At 38.7% G+C, this 21,971-nt stretch overlaps 2 protein-coding genes across 2 annotated transcripts in view; both read left to right on the top strand.

The window, feature by feature from the left end:
* Positions 1-21,971, top strand: part of LOC103481331 (protocadherin-15-like) — a 222,603-nt gene that overhangs the window by 188,901 nt on the left and 11,731 nt on the right. The window contains exons 35-38 of the mRNA XM_081600402.1: positions 1,171-1,281; positions 16,725-16,746; positions 18,288-18,326; positions 18,463-18,536. Of these exons, the coding sequence (XP_081456528.1) occupies positions 1,171-1,281; positions 16,725-16,746; positions 18,288-18,326; positions 18,463-18,536 (246 nt within the window). The remainder of the gene's footprint in view (positions 1-1,170; positions 1,282-16,724; positions 16,747-18,287; positions 18,327-18,462; positions 18,537-21,971) is intronic.
* LOC145549180 (protocadherin-15-like) lies at positions 6,284-10,328 on the top strand (the record flags this gene model as incomplete). The annotated part of the gene is made up of 1 exon (XM_081601003.1): positions 6,284-10,328. A coding segment is annotated over one exon (1,677 nt), but the record flags the coding sequence as incomplete, so codon positions are not given.

Here is a 21,971-nt window from a genome sequence, read left to right as displayed (position 1 = left end):
GGAGAGATCTAATCATTCAAAATTTCACTGACAGGCAAATTACTAAGCAGACCTGCTGGTCACCAGAGCCCTGACACAGGGAGTCCTGGGGTCAATTAGAAATATATCACAGCAACAGACATGGAGCAACCAAAGTGAGACTCGGCTCAGGTCAGGGGAAACACAGAATGGAAGCTAAAAACAAATGCTGAAATTTGACTAGAAATAGAAGCAGACAATAGCATAAAAAGATCTGAGATTTTCCAGAAGCAAATCAAAGAATAAAGACAATGTGAAATATGAACAAAAGTGATAGAAAGCTATAACCATTATAGCACAAGATGACTCAGAAATACATTTTCTCAGATGGCTGGGCAAAACAAAGAGCCGTAATATAACATAAAATGGATCTGTAAGCATATCTTTGCTTTTAGAAAATGAGGTGAAAAACCATCTGCAAGATGTTTGAAGAGCTGAAACTGATGTCGGTCTTCTCAATTCTATTTTACCATTTCAGCGTTTAAGCAATAAAAATCTGTGTGGTTTGTGATTAGCTTTACAGATTGATTTTGAATAGTCAGGTAGCAGGATTTTCATCGTTATTCTTTCACCTAATATGTTTTGTTCTGGAAATCATGACATTGCAGGCTGTGAGCTTAGGATCTCCTGGAAGAAAACCTGAAATAGTTCAAGTAGTAGCATCAGGTTTTGTTCCAGTATTTGGCATCTGCACAGCGTGATGCCCCCGCATCACCGTCACTGTCAGGATGGTGATGATCTCCAGGGTGTTTTGCAGTTACTTTTCCACCGTGCATAACATTTTTCTTGGAGGTCAAAAAGTTTAGTGCTTGTCTCATTTGACCACAGAAGTCTCCTTTATATATTTACAATGTCCCTCTGCGGTTGGAGGTTTAACTGGAAATTCTTATGGCCGTACATCAGCATTGTTGTTCTTGTCAATGATCCATGTATCAGTTTCATTCCAGGCTTTGTGCTGTAGCACAATAAAAATTTTAAAATGTTAAATGTTGCTCCGTTTAATCGAAGACGTATCCTTTACTACCTGCGATGAGCTGAACGACCGTGATCGACTGTTCCAGCGTTACTCCACTTTGTGGAGTCATGGTTTTCCTCTAGACTCCTAGTGTTTTTTTTTCACAGTCGGTGTTTTGTCTTTGCTTCTGTGACCAGGAGACAAGCAGAGTGTGCCAAAACAGCTCGCATCCAGATGGCACTGCCAACAGGCAAACCCGGGGGAGGCACTGCCAACAACCTGTACGAGGAGCTCGGTGACAACGCCATGTAAGTGAAGTGTGAAAGTGGCATTTACATTAATGACTCAAAGCAGAGGCATTAGCTCACACTTTCAAGGCCATTATGCTCCAGAGTTTGGCGGTGTGACAGCTTTCATTGCTTTGTAGTGTCTCCATGCGCAGTTCCACATTTTCTGCATTTTTTTAGTGGCTATGAAAGATGCTCCCACAGTCACAACTGCAGGTCTCATTTTTCTTATAAGCAAATGATTCTTCACAAAACCAAAGTTGGAAGCAAGCCACATATATGCATAGAAGTTGGAAATTTAGAGAGAGACAGAGAGAGAGAGAGAGAGAGAGAGAGAGAGAGAGAGAGAGAGAGAAATGTCTTCTGTTAAATAGTGCCTTCCAAATGCTAAGTGTTTAGCATTTTGTTTCTCTATAATCAAAAACTCAAATCAAAGACTTTTTTATTGGAGTTTTATGTGATGGACCAACAAAACGCTGTGCATAACTGTAAAGTGAAAGTGTCAGTGATCTTAGTTTTCAGAAACTCCTTACAATTGGAATGTTGAAAAGTCAGATGTGTGTTTTTGTTTGGCCATATCTGAGTCGATACTTTATATTTACCCTTTCTCTTTGTATCTTTGACAAAACTGTATCGATATACCCTCTTTACTTTTTAATTCGACTTGGTAGGTTTTGCTACATGCGGAGAGTGTTTAATAATACTTATGTTGTGTCCTTCTGTAAAGATCTTTCAAAAAAATATTTTTTTCTTGGCACAGGGACACCTTAGGTCATGCTCAAGGCCTCCAAGCAAAATGCCTTTTTTTTTAGGATTGTTGAAACTCAGTTCCATCCATCCATCCATTTTCTTTACACCCTTGTCCCTTAGTGGGGTCAGGAGGGTTGCTGGTGCCCATCTCCAGCTAACGTTCCAGGCGAGAGACGGGTTTCACCCTGGACAGGTCGCCAGTCTGTCGCAGGGCAACACAGAGACACACAAGACAAACAACCATGCACACACACACACACACACACACACACACACACACCTAGGGACAATTTGGAGAGGCCAATTAACCTGACAGTCATGTTTTTGGACTGTGGGAGGAAACCCGGAGAAAACCCACCATGCACAGGGAGAACATGCAAATTCCATGCAGAAAGACCGGGGCCGAGAATCGAACCCAGAACCTTCTTGCTGGAAGGCAACAGCTCTACCAACTGCGCCACTGTGCAGCCCCCTGAAACTCAATTCGTGGATAAAATATAAAAACATTTTCCTAAACCTAATTTTCCTATTTTATGGCATTCTTATCCAGACCTGGAACATAATAAAACCAAATCCCATTGTTTTCAAGGCTGTGTGGGGACCGTGTGCAGAGCCCCGCAAAAACAGCAGTCAGTGCTCAGATAGTTTATTTATAATTCTTCTCAGATGCTGAGGAGAAGTTGAGAGGAATTCTTATCAGCATTACATGCATCGCTAGTTTCCTGTCTGTCCTTGATATGCCTCCACATTCCTATTAACATGAGAGCAATTCATATGCAAGATGGTGAAAACTATCTCCAAATGACAAGCGGGTGTGTGTTTGTGTCTGCTCATGTGAAATGACTACAGCCTATGTGATCCTTTGAAAAATGTGTGCGGAATGGAACTTGGATATAAGATAATTGATATAAATGCAGCTTGTAATTTATAAAGACCACCTTGGGCAAAAATTAATTCTGCTGATAAGCTGTACAGCGTATTTAATTGTGGTGGGAGGATGTTTTACTGCAAGCAGGAGTATTTGCAGAGCAGGGAGTTCTGTGAAATCCTTGTGTGCTGTGTGGTTCTGCCGTCCGTTAGGGACTGAATCTCTAAAATGTATTAAAGCTGACAAAATGCAAATTATAGCACATTTACAACTGAGTCTATAACAAAGGTCTTGAATAGGTTAAAGCCTTTCTTTTCACTTCTTCTGGTTCGTCTCTTTGCAAGGTTACATTTCAATTTCAGTATTCAAATTTACATAGAGGAAATAATGTATTCCATCAGCTTCTGTTAGCTGCATTATAAATGAGTTACAGGTTTTAATGTAAAGTCCAAACATATAAAAAGATTCATTAAAAGGGAGTATTATCAAAAAATTCAAAAATCACAGTTTTTACATATCATGGTTTGTAATAAACGGAGGCCCACTGTATGTAAAAACTCAGAAGGGAGCAAATTTGCATCCCTTGATATTGAGATCACTGAGAGTTTTTTTGTTTTGCTAGTTCCTAATATCTTTCCACATTTTTGGGGGGTATCTAAAGTAATTGTTTTCATAGGTTTCATTAAGAAAGTAAACACATTTTGTAAAACATTCACTTCGTCTCATCTGTGAAGTAAAAGTGCAGCTTATGATCCGTGCCTCTTGCACCCTTTGCATGACTATTGGGAGGAAAGGTGTAAAATTCACAGTGTGCTGCCGCAGATGAACGGATTAAGGTACCTGTGACATGACACTGCTGTCTGTTTTTTTTTTTTTTCTTCATGCTTAATTAGCACCTGACCATCTGGACGTGAACCTTCAATGCATTATAAACAGCCTGGCTGCCCCAACTATTTAGATAATTATTAGCTGGACCTTGTGTACATTTTGCAGCAGTGGAACATTTCTGCAATTACCCATGATGTCTGTCTCTGATGTTGCAAAATTCTGGGTTTTTTAACATGTTCAAACTGTACATCACAGGCAGACTAAGGTGGAGCTCAAATTGGGTTTGCTTCAGGATCAGATGCATAAAATTGTGCTTCTAGTGTGTCATTTACTTAAAGCTGCAAAGCTGTGATGGAAGTATTGCAAAGACAGTGATTTTAAGTAAACTGGATATGTGTTTCCAGTTTAACATTACCTATCAATCTTCCACAGCAGCTAAGACAGCAGCGGTTCATATAGTAAATGCCTACTTAGCATATCTATAAAGATCTGCTTTGCTAAATCTGTTTCTGAACACTGCAGCTATGTTTTATATGCAACTGACATTACGCAGAAAACTCATATTTGTCTCAAGTGAATTAAACCGTTTGCCCTTTATTATCAACAGACAATAGAATGACCAGGGTACTACGGAAAAAGATTATATATATACATATATAGAGTAATCAACTACACCTCTCCAGTATGAGAAACACAATAAGAGCAAAGTGAGACGGCGATAAAGCATATTGGTACTGTTTTCTTCTCTTACTGTTAAATGAAATGTCATGCCTAATGCTAACTGTAGAACAATCACCATTCATTATTTATATTTTTTTTTTTTACCATGCTGTTCTTATCATTGTTTTTCTTGTTCAGATGCTCTAATTATGTGATAAAGCAAAGTCAGATGTTTAAATCTCTTTTACAACGTGCCATGCTTTAAACAAATGTTTCAGTTACATATAATAACCTATTATTAACCTAATTTTAACCTATTCTCAGCAGCCAGGTGTTTAAGAAAGGTGTCATCCAGGAGAAGTTTGGCTTTATTCTGAATTGCTGTCTCTTTTCTGAAGTTTCTGAGAACTTTCTTTGTCTTTTCTTTATCTTAACACTGTTCTTTATCATCTGCTCACTTTCTTTTTTCCTTTCCTCTTTTCTGTTTCCATTGTTATACATTTATTCATGGCTGAAAGACAAAAGTAAGATGTCACTGTTGTTTTGCTTCTGTTGCTAGTTTGAGAGTGAAATTCTTGCTGTAGCTAGTTTTGTGTCCGTGCTCGTTAACTGATTTTTGTTAGCAGAAAAAGTAGAAGGATGTCAGATCATAGAGTAAAGCCTGCTTCTCTTTTACCAAGTTACAGAATGCAACCCCTTTTGAAGTGCTGTTGCTTACATACATGAGAAGCCAGTTATGTGTTATGACAAATTGAGAATGCAAATTTGTTATCTTGAATGAACACAGTGCCCAGTGGAGAACATGATCAGCTTTTGTTGTTGTAAAATTTGCATAGAGTGCCTTGCTTTTGCAAGTATTCATACTTTTTGAACAATTCCATGTTTCGTGGCATCAGAAAGGCCAAGGAACACAGTAAGCAGTTATGCATACATTAAAAAAAAAGGGTTAGGTTATTAAATTATGTTCCCAAACTTTGAACATCTCATGTGAGTAAGGGACAGTGTTATGTATTTTCCAGGCACATAGAGCAATTTTATAGCACAATCCAGCAGCTACACTGGCTTCAGTTGTTATAAAAATGCTGTACATGTCAAACATGACTTAAATGAAATTCAACTTTGTAGTTTGACACCTGGAAATGTAAGTAAATATAAGGGCGATGACATTTTGATCAGAAAAAAAAAACAAAGAAACATTTACCACCTAATGCACACCTTCCCCGCAGTACGACATGGTGGTACGAACATTAAGCCGTGGGGAAACTTTAATTTGTCAGGCACAAGTAAAGTGGTCAGACAGTAAGTGAAAGTGAATGGAGCTACGTACGGGGCAGTCCTAGAAGAAAACCTATTAGAGGCTGCAGAAGACTTGAGATTGTCCTGGAGGTTCACTTTTAAACAGGACAAAGACCATAAACTTACAGCCAGAGTTAATACATAAATGGTTAAAATCAAAGCATTTTTATATGCATGTCACAATGGCCCAGTCCAAGTTCAGATATAAATGCAACTGAGAATGTCCGGCAAGGTTCATGAAAATGGATCCATCCTTGAGAGCTTTAATAAAAAATAAAAAAAGATTGTCTTGAAATGTCAGTTCACAATGTATTAGCGTATTTAATAAAATACTTCTATTCATCAGAATTTAAAATTTAAAATTATATTAAAGGCTTGAGGGTTATGAAACTTGTCATGACTTTTTTTGCTGCTAGTCTGTTGCCAGTACATGTGTATGCTCACACGTAAGCATACAGTGTCGTGGTAGTCTGCTGATCAACAAATTTAATTTTGTGCTTTGCATTACCGCTCCTTTTTCAAAAATGTCCTCGTCTTTCTCTGCTATATCCTTTAGATTTTATTTGTATGCTGTCATCATTGCTTTTCATTAATTCCCACCTGCATTTTTTTTAATTCTTTGTTCCTCCCTGCATTTCATCTTCTGTCTCATTTTTTTTCTCCTTGAATCCATCTATCAGCCGTTCAAACCACGGTGGCGGTCGCAGCAGCATTGGCAGCTTAGACGAAAGCGACCGCCAGCGCCTGATCTCGGACTTTGCCACACGAGCCATCGCCGCCCATCGCCAGTGTCTCGCAAATGGAGGGGTGCTCAACAAACTCCCCAAATCTGAGTCCAACATCACTTTTCTGTCGGACGAAAACCCCCTAACTACCAAGAATCCCATCTACCATGAGGATGGAACCTTAAGTAGCCCTGAAAACCTTGGAAGCAACCAGAGGAGGAGAGACCTTCTTGGGAATTTTTCCCCTTCTAGGAGACGGCTTCGAGACGCCTGGCTGAGGCTCAGCTCACCCGGATGTGACTTGCGATTTGGGGGATACAATGGCACCGACAGCGGGTGGGGATCAGGAAGTGGACACAGCTGGACTCTCCCATCAAGGTTGCATCGAAAGGAAATGTATGACGCTTTGAGACGGCAGGTGGTGATGGATCCTGTGCAGTGGGAACATGAGCTCCTGAAGGCTGAATTCAAGGAGAGCAAAGACGCTGGCCTGGATTCAGGCTTTGAACACGGATTGGATTCAGACGTGATGGGAAGCCCTAGTCTTGAGCCAAAGCTGACGGTGAAGGAACAAGCCAGACAGTTTGAGCAACAGGCGCTCCAGGAAATGAAACAACGGCAAAGCAGAGATTCCAGAGGCTCGCTGTCTTCTGACATCCTACTTTCTGCAATCACAGACACTCCCCAGCATCAGAAGTACAGCCCTTCCCACAATGCTCCAGCTCCTCAGATTATGGAAGGTCCTCCGAGTATCATTGTGACTCAGAGTGATGGAGGCACCCCTCCGCCAAGTCACAAGCCGACGCCTCCTGTACTAAGGCGATTTGGAGCAAATTTAACCGGAAATCACATTGCAGAGGAAAGACTTCAGGTACATTTGGAGGTGATACCAGATCCACCTTCAACACCTCCACCACCTCCACCGCAACCTCCATCACCACCACCACCACCTCCCAGCTCTGCGCCTCCTCCCCCTCCCTCATCTCCACCTCTAAGTAGCACTTCCATCCCTCCTGCCTCTCCAGCTCCATCTAACTCCACCCCTAATGAAGCTTACACTCCTCCGCCGCCTCCTCCTCCTCCCCCACCACCTCCGCCTCCACCTCTACCGCCCCCTGTATCTCCCTCTCTTGTGCGTCCGACCACGTTTGTCCTCCCCACTCTCTCAGAGGCGCCCGTGCTGCGGCCCGTGTCTCTCCGGGCGCCGCCGCTGCCCGTTCACACGGAGCCCGAGCCTCCCCGGAAAGAGCTGAAGGGAATCTTAAAGAACATCCAAAACATAGCAGACATCGAGAAGTCTGTGGCCAACATGTTCAGCCAGATAGACCAGAAACAGATTCCACTCAAAAAGGTCATGAAGAGCCGGGCTTCTGTGGACTCTCTGGATTCTCTTGACTCTTTGGACATGTTGGTGGTTGGGGGAGAGCCAGAACAGAGAGGAGGAGGAGGAGCAGAAGGAAGAGGAGGTGAGGGAGATAATAACTCCCCTATTCGACACGTTCCAAACCCGAACATGAACTCTATCGTGGAGGAGCTTGAGAAGCGCTTTCCCTCTCAATCTACTATGCTCTAGCCTTTACATTTTTGTGAAGGGTGTAGTTACGTAAAATTTTACGCAAACTAAAATAAAATTCCTCTCTTCCTATTTGACGCAAGAAGATATGAACTGAAAATGAGGGGGGGGAGAGTTTAGATGTCTTTTAGTTACCTCAAGGTAACATGTTTTATATACCATGCACATGCATTGCATCCCTGTTGATACCAATTCATGTTCCAGCCAATGTTTTTTTTTTAAATCAAAATCTGTAAGGGAGACATGGGATTCTGTGAAAAAGAGGTTTGAGTTGCTGTTAACACTGAATTAAGCTACTGAACAAGTCCAGTTCTGGTGAAACGAATCTGCCAGGAACATACCAAGACAGCTATGCTTTAATATTTTAATCTTTCTTAATAGAATCTTTACTTTAGTCCTTCTACAGGGCAGAGAAGGTGACACAAGTACCTGAGTGAAGTTGGCCCCCCCACCTTCTTCAAATCAGACAAAGATATAAAGAAATTAAACTTTCTTTATATCTTTAAAATGATAGTGGCACAAACGAAAATTTTTGCTGCACAAACGTTTGACACCAATTTTGTTTGATTTCCTAAAAGTGGGTGGGAGGGGGCTGGTTGACCTTTACACTTTCATTAATATCTTCAAAGCCAAAGCAGCACAAACGAAAATTTTTGCTGCACAAACCAGCACAAACGTAGCCGAGTTGATTGACACCCACTTTGTCTGATTTGAAGATGGTTTACCTTGGATGACCTCTAGAAACATTTCTTTATATCTTTAAAATGATAGCGGCACAAACGAAAATTTTTGCTGCACAAACGTAGCACAAACGTTTGACACCAATTTTGTCTGTTTTGAATAAGGTGGGGGGGCCAACTTCACTCGGGCGACACAAGTGTCAATTACTCTACTCCATTGGAACTTGCAAAAGAAAAACTTTAATAGTAAAGACTCAAGACTTAACTTGAACTCGTGGTCTGAGACTTGAATTTCATGAACAGCCATTTATGCTCATGTGATCAGGTGTGCAAGCAGACTATTGCTTTAAGCCACAACCTGCAGGTTTGACTGTTTGCATGCATGTTCTGTGAAACAATCTAAGAGTTCATTGCTTTCTGTCCACGCTTGCTCTAGCTTTATAAGTTGCAACCAAATAGATTTATGTCAACCAAAACAACTTGAGGATATTTTAATTAAAAAAAAACAATCAAAAACAACAATTTGAGTTTTTTAAAATGAAATTGTCAATATTCTCTCTCTGACTCACTACATTGTGCCTCTCTTTATATTTTGTAAATTATAACATACTTTTGAACATCTTTATTGTTTAGACGTAAAAAGAAAAAAACATTAAAGATGCAGATTTATGGCATGTTTCATCATTATCCTGAAAAAAGGAAAAATAAAATCCCTCCATGCTATCCTGTAAAGCACAGGGATAAACAGATGTCACTTATGTCATTACAAACACTTCCAGTTCTTTAAAATGAAAAATAAAAAGCACGTACTGTAAATTAATTCATGAACCGTCGTTCATTTCTTTCAACATAAATGCCATCTTTTGAATTTGCTGAATTTAGAAAACAATTTACTGTACATTCTAACATTTTTAAACTCAGTGTTAAACATGACATTTTCAAAAAGATAATTATTAAAATTTCTTTTTTTTAAATTTACATATATCTTGATACTTAAGTTAACCCTAAAATTAAAATGTATGTATCGTCAGCCTGGTGATAAATATTTGTTTCATTACTCAAGAATTTGGCAAACTTCTGATTCAAGATCAAATAATGCAGAAAAATAAAATGTATCTGTTTTCTAAACCCAGATATCAGCCAGTAAACACTGTATGAGTCAACTTCTGCTTTCTTCTGTTCAGATATTTTGATGTTAATATTTTTGCTTTCAGTCTTATTTCACTTTATATTTTTACATTTTCTTTAAGACTTGTCTTCTTTCATCTAGTTCTCTTCATGCTTTCCCATTTCTATTTTACTGTTTTTTTGTTATTGCCATTGCTACGTAGTTATTGAGTTTCCACAGCAGTCTTTTTTGTTTTTTCTTTTATAAGTCCTTATTTATTTTCTGTTCCTTGTATTTTTAGTTATTTGTTGCTGTTTAATCTGTATTTTAGTCACTTTTTGTTCTCAACACTTTGAATTATTTATCCAGCATCTGTTCATCTGCATTGGTTAAACATCTTTAGTTTGTTTTTTGTTTGTTTTAAGAGTAAGAGCTACTTATATGTACCAGAAATAACAAAGAATATTTGCAGACTGAGTTTTTTTTATTATTATTACTGGTTGCAATGCATTTTTACACAATGTTTTGTAGGGAGTTTTATTTAGTTTTGGTTTAAATAAAACAACCCTATTTTTGAATACTTACCGTGATGATATGGAATGTTTTTCAGTGGCATATATTGAACTGAACTACAAGCTAAATGTACCTATATGTGGTACAAAGACAAAAGCTGAAATAGTTTTTCTTTAGTGTTGCTGCATAAAACCACGGCTCTTTCCACATTAGAAAACAACCTCGGGGTGGAGCGCAGCAGCCACGGGCAAAGAAAAGAAATATGCTCAGATTAAATGAAAGCACATGTGTTGTTTTAGGTTGATGACAATTTGCAGAAACCTCTTCATGGTTAACAAGGTGCAAAATGTCCTTCATGCCTGCATAATAACATGGTAACCTGGTAATTCATAACCCTGTAGTGATAAAACACATTTCAAATCAAAAGATGTTTCTTTTACATGTAAGGAGTGTAGACCTTCGTCATTAAATAAATTGGTTTTTCTCAGATAAAGGTAAATATGCATAAGTTACAACATAGTTCTTTACTTTTTGAAGTCAAACTTTAGTTAAAAAAAAAACAAAAACAGAGTTGTTTATTTTCATGCAGATACATTTGAAATCTTGCTGTGTGTTTGTAATAAGCATAACGCCAGTAGGGTGTTATGCTTCACTAATAAACCTATGTAATAAGTCACATATTTCTAAATATAAACAGTTCTAAAAGGTAATTACAAAGTACAACCAGAATATTTTCAGGGACTTCTGGGCTGTTCGTCATCTAAAAGGTGGTTGTAAATTCCCCAAGGTCCATTAGGTCGTATGGGAATCTGTAGCGTTCGCAGAAGGTCTACATCATAGTCTACATCGAGCCTGCGATGTAGCCGTGGGTTCGTTCTGCAGCAAGGTTTAAACCTGCAATCTTTACAGAAACGGCATCTAAAGAAATGTCAGGGCTGTTTTGCAGAAGGTTTTCTACAGAGATGTCACTTGCGACTGCCTCTCTGAGAAACCTGATGACTGTTCACTTTACTTTCATCAGAATCAGACATGGTGAATTTGCCTCTAATTGGAAGTTACAAAATGCGATGGTTGAAATATTCTGCTTTTAAAATGGACATCACTTCAAGAAACTGACGAAGCGCAAAGTATTCAGTGGTTAATCAGTATGCCTGGCTACCATTACAGAATGAAGACAAAAGAACACTCCAAGCGAATCAGGAAAAAGGTTATTGAAAAGTCTGAGTCAGGGGATGGAAACTAAGACATAACTTGGGAACCGAACACTCCTTAGAGTTCAGTTAAATTCATCTTCAAGAAATGGAAATAATATGTCGGGTGTAAATCTGTCTCCATTATGCCGTTCTCACAGAGTCACGATACCTGCTGATGATATTCTGCTGAAGGAGTTACAAGCTTCAGCAGCAGAGAGGGGAGAGACTCTATTTTATTGCCTCATTTCAAGATATGAACCAGAAGACTTATTTATTAACTAAAATATGAAAGAATGTATAGAATCGCTCACTAATTTACATCACAGTGCCTGACAGAGGGCATCATCCCATCTGCTCTCTTCAGTCTCCATTTTTAAGCAATACCCTGATATGGAAATAAACTGCTTCATATTAAAGTTCATTCTTACTTCCCCATATTGATCCAAACGCTGAGATGCTTGCTTTTTTTTTTTTTTTTTTTTTTGTAGCAAATTCAGTAGCAATTGACTTCCACGAATGCTGCATCTGTTTCACAAGACTAGCACTGTTGATCATGTCACTGTAATTGTATCCAATCATGGTGTGCAGCCAAATAAAACCCACTGCGACGCCGACACCCCTGGCATTATAAGACGATTTCTCCTGTCAGGTATCCCACCGGACGGTTTCCTCGTGTAATTTTACAACGCAGTGAGCTGGGATGTTTTTCAAATGCTCAGCGGCGCGTTTCCATCAGCGCAAAGTCATCATCCAGCTATATAGACTCTGTGTTGTCATGATGCGATTTCTATCAAGGGCTCTGCGTGCTCAAAACAATACCGGCATCACACGTTCAGATGAGTGGCTCGGCATAAGCAGCAGCGTGAATATGCAAACACACAGAGGCACCGAACAGGTTGCACTGCGTCTGTTTCACATGACTGGGCTGAAAATGTTTTATGTCGAGATTAGCTTTCAACCTCAGTCTGCTGCATCTTATTACACAGCCGCACACTCGTGCACGCACTGGATCTTCTTCTTCGCCACGCTGAGAGATTGTTCTTTATAACTATTTCAGTTGTTCTTGTACAACAGAGCGTGGATGCACAACGGCATCTTTGAAAATGTGTTTGTTTTATCCATCGCATGTCACATCGAGCTGAGGAACACGAGTATAGGACAAAGCAAATATGTTTATGGGAAGCAGCTGCTGCATTACCTCTGGTTTAGACACCATTTCTACTTCGCTAAGCCTAGGCGATGACTGTCTGATTATTTTCACCTATGAAATCTATTTGTAAAATTTTTGAAATACAGTTTTTTTTATTCTATTTTATGTATAACTTCATCCTATATACCAGAGGTACCCAAACTGTGGGGCACCGAGCCATTGCATGGGGGGCACGGTAAGCCGTCTGGATGGAAACCCCCCCCAAAAAAATCCCAAAAAAACATGAATGCTGTATGCGCTGGGTTTTTACCTCAGAGTGGCCAACTCTCTGTTATTCCCATGTCAATTTGATACAGTAGGGGCTTCCACACTTCCCATATCTGTGTCCTCTGTCACTTTTATCAGCAGTTAAAACTGTTTAATCCGTTAACATGTGGTAACCTGTTTTTCCGAGCCACCTTTAAACGCAACATGAGCGCTGCGACGCTCGCGCTGGGTTTACACCTGTGCTGCAGTGAAGGAGACCTGCTGCTGCTGCTGTGCGGAGCTACGCAGGTGTGTTAGAATCATGGCAGCAAACCAGCAAAACACAAATAACCGTTCACAGTTTTCCCCCCCAAACTAACCGACTGAGTTGAGTAAAGTTGCTGGATGCAGGTAATGTTAGCTAAAAGGTGACTAGTTAGCTAATATCAATAAGCTTGTTAACAAGTAGCTTGTAGGCTACTGGTGTTGTTGTCTATGTTCGGCTACGTACATTAATTTTGCCCCCAAAAAAGTCGATCCCCACCCCTACAAACATCGTTAAAAAAGACAGCTATATGTAAGCCATAGGGGGGTCCAGAAAATGTTTGGAAACCACTGGAGGGGCCCAGGAGAAAAAGTTTGGGAACCACATATCATAACAACATTTGATTTGAAAATATATCTGTTGTTAAAGTGTCAATGTTGGAAAAACTTCAGGAAAATACATATATTTAACAGAGGGAAGAGAAAGTTAAAAGAATAAAGCATGGTACTCACCACATTTTTAATCAGTTGTTGGGGGATTTGAGCTTTCATGCAGACCTTAACAGAACCAGATTTTTCCTCGAGGTCAACTAAGAGTGAGAAGAGAAAACAAAACCAGTCTTTGGTGCTTCAGATGGTGCTTTGACAGTGGAAAGAAAATGATTGATGCCCCCCCCAAAAAAGTTCAGCCCAAGGCTCAGTCAAAGTTCTGACTTTGATCTGACAGAGAATCTGTGGAGGGAGCTCAACATTAGGGTGATGGCAAGGAGGCCTTCCGATAGCAAAGAATTGAAGCTCAGCAGCAAAAATAAAATAAAAGAAGCATTTGGTTGCTTAAACTTTCAGTAAGCCATTTTAAATCTTTTTTTTTTTTTCAAAACTGGGAATAATTGTGAGCATTGGATCTGGTTTTGGGAGGAAAAAAATCTCACACAGTTCCAGACTACAAAACTGGAGAGTCTTTGTAAACATCCCACACATCCATGGGAAGAAGATGAAAACAAAGAAGTTACTGAAATTCAAACCAGAGACCTTCTAGTCATCACAACACAGAACATTTTGCACTTTTCCTCCCAACTTGAAAATGTATTTGTTTGTGAATTACGAATGTAAAGAGACACCACATTTGTTTCCTTCGAAAATAAGCATATTATTTAGTTTGTGATGCAGAGTCTGACACATTGGGATTCCACCCGCTGATATTAAACCAGATTCCTTTTCAATATAAAAGCAAAATACTGTTAGACAAGTATGTACAAAATAGCTTTGAGGAATCCTTTTTTTTGGTTACCTTTTTATGTTGGTTCGACACCCTTCAAAAGCGGTTCTAATTAATTTACAAATGGAAAAAAAAAACAGTAGAACAAAGACAGAATGAGATCTTATTACAGAGAGAAGAGCTGAGGTAGGCACAGGCTGTGAAACAGATGGAGGGGAATGAAATGGGTAAATGTACACAAACACAGAGCTTCTCTGTAAGGGAACTAAGTGATAAAATGCGGATAAAAAGAAGTATGAGACCATTAGCGGGTTGTTATGGTCTGTTCCTAAGACCTACTAATATTTCCCCTCTCCTATTTCTGCAAAGCACTGCAGGACAAGGTGGAGAGGACAGAAAGAGTCGGTCATGTCGGAGCCGCTCCTGTTTGCGCGCTCGGTGGAGATTAGATGGCTGTTTGTGTCTCGGAGGGACCTCATAATGCGTCTGCGGAGCAACAAGGGCACAAAGATAGAGACTTATCTTCACACACTGACTGCGCTGCACACATTACCAGGCACCAAATGATAGCTGGGAACACAAATGCACACTTTGGTTTTGTTTTATTTTAACTCATAAAGATTCTCTCACACCTCCCTGTTTGTCTCAGCCGTCGGTCCTTCCCGTTACCCAACTATTTAGCCTGTCACTTAAGCCACTCATGTCCATCAGTGTAAAGTTGTTTGCCTTTTTCACGGCCCTGCATCTGCTCTTTTTGGGCTGGCTTTCATTTTAAGGCGAATTTTGATACTGAACAAAGACCTATAAATTCTCCCTGGTGTGCGAATTGTTTATGGAAGAGACAGAGTTGTGTCCTCATTTGAATTTCTGAAAGAAATCAATGAAACGCTCAAGTGCCTGAATAATTTGCCCGGGCCTGAGAGAGTGAATCCGGTGTGTCCTCTAAAAGTCTGCATTTGTTGTTCTGTGATACATCTTCATTTTACCAGCTCATTACTTCTGTTACACCCCACACTGCTTCCTGTATTCTCCTGGTTCTGACGCACCGACAAAGAGGCCAGTGACTGTTTCTCCTTTCTTTTGCAGTCTTATGTTGAGTTGTTCCACTTACACCGGCCCTTGTTATGTTTAATTTATGATTTTGCTGTTTCAGGCATTTCTTTTGTCACATCAGAAATAATTCCACCCGGTGGGAAACCTTGTCAAGCTTTCGTACAAATGCTGCGGCAGTTGCAGTCCGAACTGTGGTCAGATCAACAAAAGCACTTTGAAAACAATCGTTTTTCCCTTTCTGTTAAAGCCGTAATAGCTGCCACACAATTTCAGTTAAATAAAATAAAGTAAAAGCCAATATATGGAGGGGAAAAATGCTTGAGAACTGAGAAAATAGTCTAAATTTATGCATTACAAAAAGCCATTTTAAAATAATCTTGGAACTCAAGACGGCACCGGTGCAAAGACCTGCAACATTTACAAACATTTTTCTTTATTTCTACCATTTTCACAACCTTTTCACTTCATTTTTAAAATTAAATTTTTTACTTTAACATTAACTTATCTAACTTCATTCTCAAATAGGAATTTTACTATGAAAATATAAAAATGTTTTCTCTTTCAAAGCAATCCTAACATTCTGTTTAATGCAGCAGATTCTGACACTCTTTTTGTGGGAACTCAAACAAATGGATAACAATAAGTTCCTGCAAAGACCAAAGTTGTTAAATGGCTTAATTATGTAGAGCAACAATGAACTGTCATGACAAAAACTGTAGGCACATTTTCTAAAAGATCAAACATGGTAAACTATTTCAAACGTCTTTTTTCCAATTAAATTTAAAATTACATTATTATGGACTGCAAAATAATGTTGCAGACTAACATGGGAAACTGCAGATTTTTAGCCCTTCTTCACCATCGTCAGCTCTACTAGCTAAATGTGAATGTCTTACCTGCAATTTTATTAGACAGTACACTAGTTAGGGACATACAATCATGATTTAAAAAAAAGGCAATGACTCTTCTATCAATTTTAGGTTTTCAAAAATGACCAGCTTTTGAAACGATGTGTCTCTCCTGAATTTTTGAAAGCACACAAAACGCATTACACAATGTCAATGTCTTAAGAAAGAAAAGAAAAACTGGAAAATTTGTGAAAAATTAAGCAAACTCCAAACGTTTTATTATAAACGCTTTCAATTTATAATGGCTGTTTGTGTAAATCTTGTGTTCCAAAGCACAATACTGCAGCGCATACAGAGGATTCTCATCGTCTCTGCATTTAGAAACAGCATTGAAAAAAATCTGCATCATGTCAAATGTTATATGTTTAAGATCTAAGGTTTTCTGGTAATGTTTAACTTATTTCTTGTGCTTCTCTCTTTAATCTGCTAGGCGTGGATACGGCCAACATGAGGTAAGCGTCTTTCTTTTGTTGCTCGCTATAATTGGATATCTTCATGTATTATTTTCTTTTAGTATCATTCATTTGATGTTTAGTTATCACCCTCTTTGTTCTCTTCTGTTCTTTGTTCTTCTTTTTTTGATGCAATAAAGATGAAGTTGCATGTATTTGTGTCTCAATAACTGACTTTTTCATATTTTCCTTTTAATCTGAGTTCAAACTGACTTTGAAAGCGATATTTCTATTGTTTGACAGAAAAAAAAGGTAATAAAGTTATGCCTTCAACTACTGGTTTGAATGAAATGGCAAACAGTCTTCTGAAAATGTTCTGACTTCCCTGATCAAACTGTTCATGTGATTTTAAAAAAATAAATAGATGAGCAAAGGCAAAAAAATGTAAATTGTATATTTTACATTCAAAGCATAATTATTTTGTATCTGTAGATTTGCAGTCTTGCAGCATAAAGACACCAGTGAAATTAGTGCTAAAATCTGGAAGAAAAACAGATTTTAAGAAAGTTTTAGCTGAAGTGTTGGTCAGGAAACAAAACACCCTGTTAGATTGCAAATTAAAATCTTAAGATTTCCCTGACAGGGTGGATGTAGTCTATGTTACCACACAGGGTAAACAACAACAAATACGCCTTCGATGAAAGATCTTTTAGAGGCAGCTGCAAATTCAACAAATACTCATACTAAGGTTTCAAATTGGAAACCTCAGATTAACAATAAATTAACATTTTCATTCAAATCACTCACCAGTGATGTTGTGGATGGAGCAGACTCTCCTGTTTTGGCAGACATTTATCTGTCTCGATGCACACAGCTTCAATCCTCAGTGCACAGACAACTTGCTGATGTTTTAATCCTAAGCAGTTTGCTGATGCGCAAAGCTAAAGCTAGTGTGTTCACTCTGTACCCTTGACTCATTCCTAATTCAACTTGAAACATAAATTCAGTGTGTGCAGGCAGCAGAAACTGCTGCTTTCTTGCTTAATAAAATGTGATTTTTGCGTAATAATTTTTAGTTCACTGCTAAGTTGTTAGTTTCGCTCTATGCAGATTTACTAACAAAGATGGCGGTCGGGGAAGTGTACAGAGTTTGACGTTAGGGAGTTGCAGCAGTCAGTAAAGTATCTCTTCCAGAGTGCCACCACTGTAAAGGATACAGATCTATAAAGATTTATAGGAATTACTCAGATTATAGTAAAATGTCATCAAGGGACAGATGTTACAAAGTAAAAAAAACAAAGTGGTTTTAATATTTAATTTTGTCACATGACTATAAATGAAAACCTAAACACTTTCTGATTCATGTTAAAACCGACGGTTATCATAAAGTCTAATATTCTCGTGCCAGATAATCTACTTTTTATTTTTCACTTAGCTATTTTTTACAATATTAATCTAGGGCAGGAGTGGAAAAGCTCTTTTGGACTTGGAGCAAAGTTCAGTACAGCTTCTGAACATTGCAAACCTGAAATCAGGCATAAAGTCATGAACATTTCTGTCGTCTTTCTTATCACTCTCTGCTCTTTCTTTCCCTCTGAAAGACACAGCAGCTACTACGACCGTCTCTGCTCAGGCCAGAGGTATTCTGTATTTTCTTCATTTTTCCTGCTTGCTACTGTAAACTACTTGCTTGTGTTTTCCTCTTAGCTTCTTCTGTCTCCGTTAGGAGCCATGTAAGTGTGATCTGTTGCTAATAACTGGCTTTACATTCAACAGGAGTTATCCATGGAGTCCGGCATCGACCCGGGCCAGGACTACTACACTCAAGATTATTACAACTATGACCATGGGTTAGTATATATTTAGTTATTATGCTGTAAAAATGCTTTTTTTGTAGATGGAAATTACATGTTCGAACATGCGTCCTTGTTTTTGGTAATTTGCTTCAGATTCAAAAATGTGCTAATAACTAACTCATGAGTTAATGTAGATGTGCATGTATATTCAGTACATCTGTAACTTTCATTTTATAAACAGTTGTAATGCCTTGACGTCACCTAAAGGACATTTTTAATTTAATTTTTAATATGCTGAGGTATACCTGAAGGAAAGTATGTAAAAAAAAAATCAGCTTTTATTTGTCATCCCATTAAATCAGTGGTTCTTAACCTTTTTTGAGGTACCGAACCCCCCAGTTGCATATGCGCATTCACCGAACTCTTCTTATTCCATTCCCCCCTCCCCCCATCCCCGGTATTCTGATTTAGTAACGTAATTATATTAGTTGTGAAACCACCCCCACACCACTAGAGGCAGTAGCAACCCAAAAAGATGCGACTAAGGAGCAGATTTAGACTATAGAATTTGGTAAAAACTGAGCTTTGCTGAAGTAATTAAAGACAAAAGTTCAAATCCATGCTGAGAGTGGAACTCCTTCAATCAGGGCTCCTCCGCAGCACTGATTGGCTAAGCAGTGTAACGTGATCCTCTGCAGCAAGTGAGGGCAAAGCAATGTAACTAATGTAACTAACAAGACTTAACGACTTAACACAAGTGTGTCTTTACCTCCGCGGCAGATGCTCCGCCGAACCCCTGAGACCGACTCACCGAACCCCAGGGGTTCGATCGAACCCCTGGGGTTCGATCGAACCACCTAGGTTAAGAACCACTGCATTAAATATATCACAAAATTATGCTCAATACTCAGGCATAGTATAAATATTTAATTATATCCTTATCATTATCACTTACCACACACTGGGGATTCATAGTTTCCAGTTCAGCATATAGAAAGAGCAACCATAAATTGATAGTGAACTTTTATATTTTAAAGTAACTGTGGAAATTGGAGTCTAGAAAATAAAGACTTCTTAAACAAAAAAATGTGTTTTGAACTCTGTTAATATTAAGACCGGTAGCACACGGCCTTAGACTCTTTAAATCACACCTTTTATTACTGTTGCTGCTTGTGTCCCTTCCCACGTGAGCTCATATTTCAGAAATAAAGTTACTTCTATGCAAAGGAAAACTTTTTCCAACTTTAGGGCTTTTTTTTTTCTTCAGTATCTCAGTTTGTACTTAAGCAAAGACTTTGTGAAAACAATAACAGTGAAACTTACAAGGGTTTTTTGTTGTTGTTGTTGTTGTTGTTGTTGACTGAGGCTTTGCTAAAAACCAGCACTTTGTTGCTGCCATACTGAAGCTGGGTACTAGAAAAAGTGACCTAAAAGAAACAAAAACCATGGCTTACCTCACAATAGTTGCATTATTTTCTATGTCCAGAATTGTAACAAAGATTTATAAAGCCTTGTAGAAAAAATGAGCACGAGTGTCTAAGTTTCTAAACAGTGATGATTTTTAGTTTGGGACACCAACCTCATGTCTCAGTGTGTAACACAGTGTCCACCTGAAACAACAGTAGTGGGAAATGAATAAACTGATGATGTATATAGCAATTCATCCAGTAAAGAGAAGCCAGGAGATTGGAGACCTGATAAACCAGCACCCTACCCAGATATTACAAAAGTTGAGCTCAGCCTACCTGTATTTTCATCACAGTTGGGAATAATTTAAAATATTTTTGGTGACATCCTGACAGAATTTATGTAGATGTTTTGATTTCTACTCCAGTTCTGATCAGCATCGTCATTCTAGGGTTCAGATGAATCAGCACATAATTTTCCCAACAGATGTCATCAGAATATTCAGCGTTTCTTCTAGCAAGCCATGCAGCGGTTCTAATTACCAACAAGTTTATCTATAATCATATTCAGCAAATAAAAAAATGCTGGTTTGTCAGATTAAAGGTACCTGTTGGAAATGACCTTAAAACAGACATTAAAGCTTCTTTTAATCAAGACAAAATTGCTGTATGCATTTTTATTGGTCTTTTGTAAAATTCTAATCTTAAATGTTTTCATTAGCTGTAATATAACGATCAATAGAAAACATCTGTTGAGTGGTTTAGGTGTTGACTCTCTGGCCAGGCTATTGGTTTGGTTATATTTGGTAACTGCCCTGATAGATATAAAGAAATCACACCCAAAGATGAACCAGACTTGTCAATAATTTTTCTCTTGATTTCTTCTCTAATTATTTATTCTGTTGTTATGATCATTTCACACAAGGTTTGTTTGTTGTAAGTTATTGTCCTGGAAGCATACAAAGTTATGACATTATCATCTTTGATTTCCCAAACAGTTATTCTGGCATTGACTCAAAAAAAAAAGTGGTGATCCTAATCGATCTATGAAGAAATGTCTTGTCTGGTTTTCTTAGGCAATAGCAAAAAAAAAAAAACAAAGAAGAATTGAACGTGGGAAGAAGACCATGCTGTTTTTTCATTCTTTTCAAGGTGACTGCAGAAGGTGATGAATGTAGATGTTTTCATTGGATGTCTGTCTTTAAATTTGTCAGTATTTCTCATCAAAACTAAAAAGCAGAATTTACTGAAACTTGGTTGGATAGTCAGCAGGCAAGGAAGCTATACATCTGTTGTGTTTCTGTTGATTATGATAACCTTTATTAAATCATCCTAATTGGTCAGGTGCCATGCCAGAGGAGGATGATTATCATAATACTGCCTTGCAAAAAAATATCCATAGACCTTGAGCATTTCCACATTTTTGTCAGATTTCCTGCAAGCTCAGGTAGGGAAAGGTGCTGGTACTGACCCAGAAGCCCCGATTACAAAAGCACACTGTATTTTTTTTTCAAATTTTGTTTCTGAAAAACGTTGGAGGCGTCGTATCCTTTTTCTTCACAGACTGCATATCTCACTGACCAACGTCAACCGACATAGTGACGTTGCTGCTTGCAGTGAGACTTTGAAAAAGTTCGTAGTCTGTAATGGAGAATGGACAGTTTTTCTAGACGCTGCGTTCACTTGCTTTGTTTTGATAAGGTCGCAAGAACACAGCAGTGTTTTATCTAGTGTGCTCACCTGGGCTACACACTGGATAAGGTTGTTATGAGAAACGAATACATATCAACTCATCATTGATCCAAATCTGACCTTTGGCCAGGACCAGTGGCAGCCGAGCATCAGGAGTTCAATGTCTACACATTATGCAGCTGAGTTTCATGTCGGTCACGCAGACGCCACTTTGACATCGAGCTGATTGCATCAGCCGTACACTGTTGGATACTGCCAGTCTTGACACCTGCAAACTGCTTCATGACAGGCTCATAGCAAATCTGAGCCAAAGAAAGTCGATCAATATGTGTGTACGTGTGTGTGTGTATGTGTGTGTGTGTACATACACAGGGTCTTTGATGTTAAAGGA

The sequence above is a fragment of the Poecilia reticulata genome, chromosome 19 (assembly GCF_904066995.2).
Source record: "Poecilia reticulata chromosome 19, P_reticulata-male-v2, whole genome shotgun sequence".
In the NCBI taxonomy this organism is placed as follows: domain Eukaryota; kingdom Metazoa; phylum Chordata; class Actinopteri; order Cyprinodontiformes; family Poeciliidae; genus Poecilia; species Poecilia reticulata.
Note: the sequence above shows the minus strand (reverse complement) of the source record. Positions and strands in the feature narration are given on the sequence as shown.